This window comes from Myxocyprinus asiaticus, chromosome 23 (genome assembly GCF_019703515.2).
Source record: "Myxocyprinus asiaticus isolate MX2 ecotype Aquarium Trade chromosome 23, UBuf_Myxa_2, whole genome shotgun sequence".
NCBI lineage: Eukaryota > Metazoa > Chordata > Actinopteri > Cypriniformes > Catostomidae > Myxocyprinus > Myxocyprinus asiaticus.
The window spans coordinates 37,443,221-37,456,576 of NC_059366.1; the positions used below are offsets into that span (position 1 = coordinate 37,443,221).

Genomic DNA, 13,356 nt, shown 5'->3' on the forward strand with positions numbered 1-13,356 from the left:
TCAACTGCTGTGAGGTAATGTCATAATATTAAAACAGGACACAGAGCTACAGAGTTCAGTCTTCACTGTAGCCGTCAAGTGTATTATGCATAAATATGTCTTGGTACAAGAACATCTCAGGGCAAGTCTTGTAGCTGTGTTTGAACCGTTGCTGTTTGTATCTGTAACCATATTGTCAGTAAATATTTAATAGAAAAACGGGCTTCATTGAGTTGCGCAAGGTTGTGTTTATCCCTTAGGTCTGCTGTTAAGCACCTACTGTATGAGGGATGCTATTCACAGTGCATATTCCCAATACCAAGAGCTTTTTTGTGTTTTTGTAGATTACAGAGTGCAGAGGCAACCTTTAAAACATCTAGTCCATACTCTGCCTCTCTCTGGATCATTATCATGTGCGAACATTTATCAGATCCCTCATTTTATGCAGAATTTCAAAATCATCATAATTTAAAAGCTCTCTGTGCTTTTGAATATGTATGTGTATCCATCATGTATGACACCGAGTTCTTTATGCATGTAGCCATTTTCAAAAAGTAGGGCCTGACGCTCTTATATATATTTATACTGTGTGTATACAAGAGGTTTGCAATTGTTGCAGCCCTGTTGCACTCATCTTTTTTTAAATTATGCTTTTCAATTTCACAAAATTCCTTAAAATTGTATTGTGTAATGTTTAACAAAATTAAATTAACAAATATTTAGTTTTTATACAGTTTTTTTTTTTTTTTTTTTTTGTGTTCCATGTTTTAGGTCTATGTGGAGTTTAAAACCATTCTGTTGAAAGTGTCCAAATTATGTTATGTCTTGGGTGTCTTATTTAAATAATAATAATAGGCTAACTGTTGCCTAATCTATCTATCTATCTATCTATCTATCTATCTATCTATCTATCTATCTATCATCTGTCTGTCTGTCTGTCTGTCTGTCTATCTATCTATCTATCTATCATCTGTCTGTCTGTCTATCTATCTATCTATCTATCATCTGTCTGTCTGTCTGTCTGTCTGTCTGTCTCTTTGATGTCCTCCTCTCAGTTTGGGTTTTTTTTTTTTTTTTTTTTTTTTTCAGAGTAAGCCTGTACATATAATTTAACTGCTCTTTAGCTGTGGCACAGAAAGCATTCTGGAGTCTGCATCATGCAGGGCGAATCTCTTTAGACAGCATTTTTCAAGTCATTGTCAGAGTAAAGAGCAGGGCTATCCATTTCCATCTAGTGTGGTTAGAGGGGCAGGGCATAGATAGCTGTCTGCCTGGACTGTAATATAGAAAGCTCGGATGCCATCGATCATGTGTAGCAACTATGGAAGACTGCACAAAAATATTGCTGTTCCAGTATTAGAAATGCACCCAAGACGGATTGTGATTGGATCACTGAAACCACATTAGATGGTGGTGAAAATGCGAAAGTGTTTTTGTTATCTGTACACAACTACTTAAAGAGATAGTTCACCCAAAAATAAAAATTCTCTCATTATTTTCTCACCATCATGATATCCGAGGTGTGCATAACTTTCTTTCTTCACTAGAACACATTTGAAGAAAAATAGAAAAATATCTTAGCTCAGTAGATCCTTAAAATACAAGTGAATTGAGATTTCTCTTTTGTAGCTCCAAAAACCACAGACAGTCAGCATTAACATCATCGATATGACTGCAGCAATTAAGTTAATGTCTTATAAAGCGACACGATCACTTTTGGTGTTAAAAAAGATCAGTATTTAAGTACTTTTTAACTATAATCCAACGCTTCACTAGAGGGTGGAGACCAAGCGGTCTCTCGTGTGACGTATTCGGGATGCCATGGATACAGATGTAATATCACGTTCTCCACTCAGTTGAGACATCCAGGATGAGCACACAAACGCACCATTGTGAGTAAAGAAACAGATAAATACAGATCTAAACCAAAACCAACCAAGCTACTGTAGAGCATCTTTCCTTCTCACTTGTAAACAGCACTGCTCTTCTGATGCCTCAGTTCTCGTGTGTTTCAAATGCCAATGTGGTTACGTCACACGTATACTGCTGCTCACTTGAAGCATGATTTAGAGTTAAAAAAAGTACTTAAATATTTATCTTTTTCACACCAAAAGGGATCTTGTTGCTTCAGAAGACATTAATTTAACAGTTGATGTTGTATGGATGACGTTAATGCTGACTGTCTGTGATTTTTGGAGCTTCAAATGAGAAATCTCCATTCACTTGCATTTTAAGGACCTACTGAGCTAAGATATTGTTCTATTTTTCTTCAAATGTGTTCTGGTGAAGAAAGAAAGTCATACACACCTGGGATATCATGACAGTGAGTAAATAATAAGAGAATTTTCATTTTTGGGTGAACTATCCCTTTAAAGGCATGGTTCATCCAAAAATAACAATTCTGTTATCAATTACTCACCCTCATGATGTTCCAAACCCTTATGACTTTCTTTATTCAGTGGATCGCAAAGGAGATGTAAGGCAGTATGATTCACTTTGAAGATGCATTGGAATGAAAGGTGTAAATGCAAGCCAGCTAAAGGATATATCCAGATACTATAGATACAAAGCACATGTAAATGCCAGATGTAAAGGGAATCAGAGGATTATAATTTGGGCTGTGCTTCATGCATCTGGTTCATGTTTGATCACCACAGCTGCTGTGGGCCACTGGCTTTGTTCTGATGGCACCCGTACTGAACCTCAGATGAAACAAAAGACAGGGGTAGCTGCAACTGCGTTATCTTGAACCATAAATCAAGCAAGGCTGTTTCTTTCTTTTTTTTTTTTTTTTTGCTTTTTTGTGCCCCGGCATCAAAAATAATGCTATAAGGGCATACACTTAAAATCAACATGATATAAAAACAGACCCTAATTACTTTATTAATTAACATTGTTGGTCTTATTGTGTGATTCATTGATGCAGTTATTCCAAAAAAAAAAAAAAAAAAAACTCCATATACCATTCTGGTATAATGCCCAGTTTCACAATCCAATCAATTCCCAATGAATAAAATCAAGTCCAGCTCAGAACAGTGCGTCATGTTGACTTTAAAGGTATAGTTTACCCCAAATTAAATTTGTGTTATCATTTACACATCCTCATGTTGTTCCACTTCCACTCATTCTTCCATGGAACACAAGAGAAGACATTTTGAGCAAACTTGATGCTGGTGAATGGGAACTGAGTCTGTCAGTACCTAACATTCTGCCTCCCATCTCCTTTTGTGTTTCACAGAAGAAAGTCATACAGGTTTGGAACAAATGAGGCTGAGTAAATGATGACAGGATTTTCACTTTCCCTTTATTCACTCTAATGCTATTATAGGCTCTCTCAAAGGTTTCACATGCGTTCAAACCAACCAAAGAGCTCCGTATTCTTCACAGATCTTCACACTTCAAACATTACATCTGGCCTGATTAGAGCTTTCACCAGCAGATCTCATTTCAGTGCTGTTGTGGATGTGTGTGAGCTCTGTGATTTTAACCCCTGACCTCAGCTTTGCTAAACACCGTCCGCTCAGTTTTTTGTAGCATCACTATGAGCTCACGTAAATGTAAGACTGTGTGTAAGACTGGGAAAAGAATGATGTAATACTGGGAAATATTGATTCACTGAGGCATCATGATTCTCAAATGATTCTAGATTGATCCACGAAAAATTCATGATCAGAATTTTTAATGTTTATACAATCATGTTTATTGAAAAAGCATATGTTGGACAAAAAAAGTTTGAGGGACACATCTGCAGCTGCATTTATACCATAAAAAGGTAAAAAGGTAAACAAACATAAGCGCCTTTAGGTAAGTTTAAAGGAATAGTTCACCCCAAAAAAATAAAAAAAATAAAAAATCTCATAATTTACTCACCCTCATGCCATTCCCTATGTGAATGAGACTTGTCTTTTGCTGAACACAAATGAAGATTTTTAGAAAATATCTCAGATCTGTTGATCCATTAAAAGCAAATGAATGGTGGCCAGAACTTTGAAGCTCCAAAAAGCACATAAAGGCAGAATAAAAGTAATCCATACGACTCCAGTGGTTAAATCCATGTCTTCAGAAGCTATATTATAGGAGTGGGTGAAAAACAGGTCGATATTTTAGTCCTTTTTTTACTATAAATTCTCTGCCCACCAGAATGTGGTGATCTGTGTAAAGAATGCTAATTACCAAAATCAAAAGAAGAAGAAAATGTGAAAGTGAAAGTGGACATTTATAGTAAAAAAGGACTTGAATATTTCTCTTTTTCTCACCCACACCTACAATATCACTTCTGAAGACATGGATTTAACCACTGGAGTCATATGGATTACTTTTCACACATGAAAGGCATTTTCTAAACCTGGGTAAACGGAATCCTGGGTTATCCTGGATTAATATTGAATCCTGGGTATTCATGTTCTGATGTTTCACACTGTATATTCGTAAACCACGGGTTAATGTTCTTATTTGCACATTTACGGTGTCGATAACAATGATTGGATGAATGCAGCTCGCGAAGGACACGCAACCTGTCAATGGAGCTTCTCTGCTTTTCTGTGGAAATGTCACCGAGTAATTCAGCTTTCTGTCTTTCATCTTCTGGAATATGCCACGAAAACATGGAATACTGTCTCTTCAACACTGCGGTTATCACGTTTGCCACCACTGTTCGACACTACCGGCATTTCCCTCAGACGGAGAACGTAAACAGTGCGTGAAAGTTTCAGCGACGGTGCAAAGTGCATGAATATTTAATGATATACTGTATGTACTGAGGCTCTACTGTATGAGTACTGTATGAGTATAGTAAATATATTGACAAACTATCCCTTTAAATACTACGTGGTGTCAAATGTGAAATGAGAAATTCCACGCCAGGACTGAAGCAGAAAAAGTGAAATAATTCCTCATTTATCATTCCTACACACATTCCCATAGGTAACACCTTCAAATGCCACTCCAGTGTGACATTGTGTAAGTGAAATAAAATGCATTACTTGAGACAGACTCTTGCCACCACATTATCAATGTTTTTGTGACTTTTATGTGGTAGTGCTGTGACATTGCTGTAATGTATAAAGTAATGTTCTGTGGGCATTGACAAGTTAGTGCTAGCTGAAAAGAATGCATTTTTATTATGTGTTATGCTGGAAGAAGCAGAAAGGGTGTTGGAAATGCTCTGAGCCCACCTGGGTCAAGGACAGCTCCATAAACATGTGTATGACCAAATGACTCTTGCAGCCCCAGGCCTGAATTCTTTCATTCCTGCATTGCATTCAGTGTAGCTTATAAATACTTAGCACACATACAGTGACCTTGACCTCAAACATTTGCTTCTTGTGTATGTTTCCTGCCGCTGGAATATCAGGGTTTCTGTTTTGAGGGTAGAAATTATTACACGGACATGAATTAGACACAACTGACAACTTTGTGCACCAATGTAATTCCCAATTAGCAATGGAAGCATGGCTGTGTTTGATTGCGTTTGATCTGTTTCAGCCCCATCTATGAAACATGTATCGAAAACAAGACTGTAATCCCCTAAAGATAAAATAAATGTTTTATACGTGGATTGAAGAAGTTTTGAAAGGCATTTCAAAAAGGGTTTAACAATTACACCCGCAGTGAAGCTTTTCAAATCAGGACACCATATTTGTAGTGACAAAGCTCTTTGATTATTAATTGATTACGATAAGAACAAAGACAAATTAGCCATATTGTTGCGGCAAAAACAAAAAGTGTAATTAATCCAAAATGAATGATACACAGCTTAGAATACATTTGCAAGATAATTCATCTTTTAATATTCCGTTAGATATAACAGCACATAATTCCTTTACTAATTCTGGGTCTTAACTAACTTATTATTCCAAAAGCCTGGATCTGTTGCAAAACATTGTGGATCAATCTAGCATGTCCATGCCACCTCCCCTCGCCACCCCCCTTCCCTTCCTCTGTGGCTTTCAGATGGCTTACACATTTTCCTTTTCTCTTTTTTTATCCTTTCTTTTTTGTTTTCCCTAATGGGGTGGGAGGGGATGGGTGGAGGTTAAATCAACGTCTTGTTAAAATCCAATGTAAGTTGATTTTGCATGTGTTTCCATGTGTCATAGCTGTGCTTCAAAGCTCAATTAATGCTCCCAGCTCACCACTGATAAACCGTTCTATGTACTGTTCTTTGCTTTCCTATAAATGAGAAAGATAAAAGACAAGGATGAGGAGTTAAAGTTGTCCATGTGTGGTTTCCTTGTTTTAAAGCCATGCACTGCCAAGTGCGACCCACTCTACCTTCTACCAGATTTGTACTAAGCTCTTTTTGTTCCTTTCTATCTCTCTTTCTGAAGATTTTGTATCAAAGCCTAGTTTTTCATGAAACTTTATTCTGTCCCTAGAATATGGAATGATCGGAGAACATACTGTTAAAAGTCAGCGACCAAGATCAGTACATGACCCAAAGGGCCAACAGGAGCGAGATGAGTCTGCTAAATTTATGGCACAAACTGGTAATACAATAGTTATGCTTCTATCCTTTCCTATGTAAACTAAACTTAATTTTTATCTTAAGTCACTTGCATGCCTCTTCTGTACTGCACCTTTAAGTGACAATGTTTTTTTATCATATTTATTTTTTGTCCCTCTACCACTCTATTAATACATTGAGAAAAACAGGACAGAATTAGCTATCTCAGCATACTGACAAAATATCCAATGTCCAATTGGATTTTCTGGTTTCAATTTGTTGTTTTTTTCAATGGCACAGTAAGACTTTTTTAATCCACTAAAAGCAGTAATCAGAGCCTAGATTTTGTTAAAGGAGAGATTAATTAAATGACAAACAGTCAAGGAGAGCGGCAAACAACGTCAAGTTAAAATGAAACATTTGTGCTACTCGGCTTTTTAGTAAGACCAAGAGCCAAACTAACATTGATACAGTACCTATAAAGTGCCAAATTATAAATAAAAAAACAAGCTTGTAGAAACCTGAAAATGAAATTGTTGCATAATAATTATTTTCCTTTGTTTAACTTTGCTTATTTTTCTTTTTATATTCAGTTTTTCCTTTTTGTTTAAATTGACTTCTGCATGTACTGTTGATGATTTATAGCTATTTTGGGGAGGGACGTTAAGCAGCCATTTTATTTTGTTTATTTTTGCACCTTTTGTATATTTGTGATATTTGTGTAGCACTTAATATCGTTTGAGTTGCAAATCATTGTTCATACTAAACCTTAACGACCTTGTTTCCATTCCAATCAGTTTATGTACTTTTATGTGTTCATTTATTTATTTATTTGCATTTATACAAAATCTGAACAGAATGTCATTCATCCTGCATTTAGTTTCTCATTTTCAGATTGTCTGAGTTCTTGTACCAAATCATCCAGAGTTGATCCACCTGTCAATCAAATTTAATCTCTGAGGATGGCAGAGGAAGTTGTTATAAGGCCATATGTATTGAAGGGCATACCAATAGATTCTCTGGAATGGTTTGTGCAAACAAACCAATCTTGAGTGTATTGGCAACTAAAAAAAAAAAAAAACGTGCTTTTTTACTTTTAAAAAATATTTACAATCCTATTTCTGTTCAATATGATCATCAAACTTTAATTCAACAGTGTTTTAAGTGATTTGGCTGACAAAATTAAAGCTAATTACATCCATTGTATTTTGCTCACTATTATCTTATTTAATAGGCACAATTAAGACTTCAAAGGTTTGAGTCCAACATTTAACTTGTCATACTATCCCTTTATTCAGCATTGCATGGCAATTGAATTGTTATATTGTGGATACTGATAACATTGTCTTTTAGGGCCTGCTTATTATGTGTCTCACAGTGTCAAAAGATTCTCTGGAAATTAAATGTCTTGTTAGTATTTGGTCTGGCCATGCTATTGCTCATTGGGAATTACAGCTGTTCCAGAGTTCTATATTTGATCTACATTATATATTCTCTAGGGTTACACCAGAAAGCAACTGATGCTTTTAAACAAACAATTTAATAATTTAATAAACCATCTAAACTTCACATAGCAATCATGTATTGTAATACTAGAAAACTTTGCCAATGATTGAATTTACATTACAGTTGGTAAATTATAATATTTTCAGCTCAGGACTGTAATCAAACTGAACTTCTAAGAGCTTTGATTGTTGGATTCGACGTAGAAAGTTCCTTCCCCAAGTGAATTTTAAAATGTGACCAATGTTATTGAAAATTGCTGTGATCTGCTGAATATGTTGGGCGAAATTCAACCCATCCCATTCTTTCTTGACAGTCTCCAATTCTAATTGGTTTTGCCTGACATGTAGCTCTACTATAAATCCAAGAGAAAAACTGCAATCTAGACTGAGGTCCATGGGTCTGTTTATGCTGTGGACCTGTAGCTAGTAGAAAACTAACTCTCATCAAAGGTCATTTTCTAACTTTTAAAAGCCATGTTGCATGCATTCTGCATAGATTTTTTAAATCATATTTTATATATTTATTTCATCTATTAGTTTTGTTTGCCGTTTTCCTTTCAGTTTATTACATCAAATTGGTTGCATGCTTTATTTTACAATACAAATTTAAGCCTTAGTATTTTGTAAGAGGCTACAACAGTGTTAGCTCCCATTATAATATCACTTAGTGGCCTTAAAGTAAAAATGATATGATCCTGCTTTGGAGATGTACAAATGTAAGAATTATTAATAAATGTTTGCAAGATTTTTGAGGCTTTTGATTGTTATCTTCTACTGTAGTAAAATCACAAATATTTCAGTAGATTTGTGAGTTGTTAATACTCTTCACTAATTTAATATTCATATCAGAAATAGGCCACTTTAACAAAATATTTGCTCTCATCCAGAAGGGGGTTGCTCAAATATTCACCTTGAGGTCTTCGTTCCTGCAGAGTTTTGTTCTAACTTGAATAAAACACACCTGAACCAGCTAATCAAGAACAGCATACTGCTTTAATACTCTTACTATTGCAGTATATAGTATGTATACTGTGCACACTATGCACATTTTATCTATGCATAGCACAGAATACATGTATAACGTACAATATTTGCCAAAATGAGCAGTATGCAGTAGAGGAGATTTTAGTGCATTGAATACTGTATCCCTCAATGCAATAAACTCAAATAGACTTTCTATTTCCAGTATGATGGATGAACTGAAAGTAATATCAGCCGCAATTTTTTACATCTTTTTTTTTTTTACTCATTATTTGATTGGCTTGCCGAAAGACATTTTTACCTTAAATGTGCATTGAAAATCCAAACAGCCATTTTTATTTATTAGATGACAACTGGATGCCACTCACTGAACTAAATATGCATAATGATGAACTAGTGAGGTCTTGTGACAGCAATGTAGCTTTGCACAGTTTCAGTCAATAGAAGCTAGTATTCCATTCCAACACAGCCAAGTGCTAAATTAAGAATAGCATACTACCATACTACCCTTACAATATCTGCAGTATAGCATTTAGATATGGCAGTAGTATGTTACTTAAAAATGACAGGCAGGTGTATCTGAGCAAGGTTTCTAAACTTAACTCTGCAGGAAACTAAATCTCCTGGAGCACCTTTGCTCATGAATAATTGTGCCCTAAAAGTCATTCAGGCAGGATCATATCAAATATAGATGAAATGATGCTCCATTTGAGCTCGTGCCAATTAAAGTCTTTAAGACTTACATAGTGAGGTCCCTACTGCTCCTACTGGCTCCACCCCCTCGGGGTGTCACATGACCATGTTACTGCTTTTAACTGGTGTCACCCTTCTTCTACAGGTGACCCTGGTGCTGAGGAGTGGTCCCAGTGGAGCTCTTGCTCAGTTACATGCGGTCAAGGGTCGCAGGTGCGAACAAGAACATGTGTCTCACCTTACGGATCACACTGCAGCGGCCCTTTAAGAGAGTCCAGGGTGTGCAATAACACTGCCCTCTGCCCAGGTAGTGTTAGCCACAGACACTGGACTGTCCTTCAGAGTCTCTAATGTATCTTTCATCTCTCAGGGCAGTGAATGTTTTTTGTTTGTTTGTTTGTTTGTTTGTTTTTTGTTTTTTGTTTTTTGTTCTCATTGCTTCAAATTATGTTCTTATGTCTGATATATTATGTTTATTATAATTTTTATTACTTTTCTTTTTGTCTGCGATGATATTCACATTATCATAAGTTTTCTCATTCATATCTCATGTATCACTCTTTTCATGTCACTCTTCTCAATGTATGACTTAGCCAAGCTTTTTGTATAATTCCAGCACAAACTTTGCTGAAATGCAAAGTGAAACTTGTTAGAAGTCTGTTAGGTTGTTCGTTTGGTGCATGCAGAAGAAAAATGTAAAAGATGAAAGGGATAAAAAATAATCTATCCCACTGTGGCCAGAAAACTGGCCTGAATTAACCTCTTATAAAAAGAAAATCTTAAAAGTTTTAAAATTATTAATTAATTATTACTCAAGGTATCAACCTTTAATTCGTCATTTTTGGAGGGGCCATCTTAATAGAGTTGGGCTCAACGATACCTCAGCCGCATCGAACTTGTTTTTTCTTTATCGTGAGCTCTAAAAATGCAGTTCAGCTCTTTAAGGACTTTTCGGTATTGATAAATTAATGCTGTATGTTAATGTTACCTCAGCAGCACATTGAACTTGTGTCACAGGCTAACTGGATTTTTATTTTGAGTAAAAGGGCATGAAGAGAGACTTGTTTTGTTTACACTGTTCACTCTAAAAATGGCAATTCAGCTGTTTTAAGACTTTTTGTATGGATAAATCAATGCGGTTTAGCCTGCATAATACTGTAGATGCATAGATAGATAGATAGATAGATAGATAGATAGATAGATAGATAGATAGATAGTTTTATTAAGCATTTTTGAGTACTTCTTTTACAACCAAGATTAAAGATATTGCTCACATTTTGCCATGGAGTGCAAAGATTCATTCAGCCTTTGAAGGAGGAGAACAAAACACTCCCAAAAGCTTGAAAGCAGCTCAGATCAGTCTGGTTTTGGAAAAGCCTGCGAGGCACATTTAAATGACATGAGGCTGAACTGCCCTCCCAGAGCTTAAGGGAATGAAACTAAGACAACCATGTCCCTTGAATACTCCAACAAAACCATTTCTTTTCCCTCTGGACTAGCTTGGACAGCAGCCTAATTGAGAACAGCATTGCCTTTCTTTTGAGGGCAACCCTTATTTACAAGCTTTTACTGTGTAATGCAGCCAGAAAGAGATGAATAGAAATAAACGATGGACCTGCTGACTAGTCTTTCACACTGTGTGCTTCATAGTTTTTAAATGTTCATATTGTTACATTTGGATGGATGGATGGATGGATGGATGGATGGATGGATGGATAGATGGATGGTGGATTTTCAAATGAAGACGTAACTCATCCCAGCTAATCTGAATTCCCCTCTGAACACCTTCTGAGACACTTCAAACAGTGTGCTAGTTTTATAAGAGGATAAATGGTATAATTTGTTTTAAATACTAATGTATTGCCAAAGACAAGTGCCATGTTTCAGTTTAGTCTAATGGTTCTCAACTGGTTTAGCTTCAGGACCCAGATTTTCCTTTGACTTGAAGGGGGCAACCCAACACAGTGCCACAGCTGTTACAAAAGTAAACAAAAATGTCCTTTAAATTAAGCATTGCAATATATTAACACCATTGACATTTATTAACCATGAACTGTATAGGTCTAGCAATATGTAAAATTATAATGTGTTATAGCAAGAAAACCCTTATTTGTAGTCTGGGTCATATAATCTTTTACCTAACTTTTATTTTTCTGGTTTTCGATAATCAGGGATGTCAAGCAAATGACAGATGAATTTGCACTTAAAAAAAACAATAGAATTTGATTGAACATGCCAGTACAATTCTTTGACATCAACAAAAGTTATGGGAAGCTTTTCTCCCATTGAAAAGTTGATAAGCCTTCAATTACAGTGAATGTTTATGTATTTGCATTTAGCATTTATTTCTTCCGTGACCCTATCAGAACCAACCTGGATGCACCTGTTGAGAACCACTCAGTATCAGTATACCTTTCAGTGAAAAGAATCACATTGAATGTGTTTGGTTAAATCACCTCTGAGATGGGAATCTAGTAGTTAAAACAGGCTTCCTGTAATAAAGTTATTGAGCTTATTTTTGGAAATGCCTGCTTTCCCTGAGTGCTTCAATAAGAGTTTGTTTTTAATCAATGCTCTTTTAGTGGGTTTGCAGTTTTCATTATACAGTAAAAGCATTAGAGTGTGGGATTTGATGTTTGGAGGGGGGAACGGTGCCCGGCAGTCTTGACACTGATGACTGGATTAAGCCTCAGTAAGTGCACGTGCAGAACACACACCTGGGACTTTGATAAGTACACTGAGAGAGGCGAGACGAATCGGGCACAGCTGCAGCAGCCTTCCTGGCGTGTCTTTCATCACTCAAAGACAAAAGAATATCATCAGGCATCACGTCCTGGATGGGGGTAGAGTGGTATGGGATTGGGGAAGGTAAATAGTAAAGAAAAGGGGAAATGATGCAGTTGTTTTGATTCATTGCAGTGGTGTAACAGCTGCAGTTAAACAGGCTCACTGAGTTTATGCTGGAGGTGTTTCTCTGCTCTATCTGAATGATGGTTTGTGTGTAGGTGTGTGTACTGTATGTGTTTTAACTCTTGCCCTCTATTGGCAGTGCACGGTGTGTGGGAGGAGTGGTCTCCGTGGAGCCTGTGCTCCTTCACCTGTGGGCGGGGTCATCGCACCCGCACTCGGATGTGCACTCCGCCTCAGCACGGAGGAAGAGCGTGTGATGGACCTGAGACCCAAAGCAAACTCTGCAACATTGCTCTCTGCCCAGGTCTGTTTGCTTGAATTGTTTTGCCTTTTCCTGTGTGGTCAAGGTCATCTCGTCTTGTCTGCTTTTTTATGTAGTCTTGTCTCTACTTTATTCTTCTCTACCCTACTTTACTCTAGTCTTATCACATCTCTACTTGCATCTATACTTTACCCTTGTCTTCCTTACTCTACTCTTCAGTCGTATTGTCTTATCTCATCTCTACACTGTGCTCCTCTGTGCTCTACTCTTGTCTTGTCTTGACTCTACTCGTGTCTTTTCTCTACTATACTCTACTTTACTCTGCTCTCGCCTTACATTTACATTTATGCATTTGGCAGACGCTTTTATCCAAAGCGATTACAGTGCCCTTATTACAGGGACAATCCCCCTGGAGCAACCTGGAGTTAAGTGCCTTGCTCAAGGACACAATGGTGGTGGCTGTGGGGATTGAACCAGCAACTGTCTGCTTACCAGTTCACTGCTTTAGTCCACTACGCCACCACCACTCAGAGACACCATCTTGTCTCTTCTCTACTCTTACTCTCACCTTGTCTCTTCTC

At 36.8% G+C, this 13,356-nt stretch overlaps 1 protein-coding gene across 4 annotated transcripts in view; it reads left to right on the plus strand.

Moving 5' to 3' along the window:
- LOC127414060 (adhesion G protein-coupled receptor B3-like) overlaps positions 1–13,356 on the plus strand; it is a 254,114-nt gene that overhangs the window by 130,193 nt on the left and 110,565 nt on the right. For 3 of the 4 annotated variants that reach the window (XM_051651758.1, XM_051651760.1, XM_051651759.1), the window contains exons 3-5: positions 6,357–6,467; positions 9,749–9,910; positions 12,653–12,817. In XM_051651758.1, coding sequence (XP_051507718.1) covers positions 6,357–6,467; positions 9,749–9,910; positions 12,653–12,817 — 438 coding nt within the window. The remainder of the gene's footprint in view (positions 1–6,356; positions 6,468–9,748; positions 9,911–12,652; positions 12,818–13,356) is intronic. The other variant, XM_051651762.1, reaches the window with a different exon arrangement.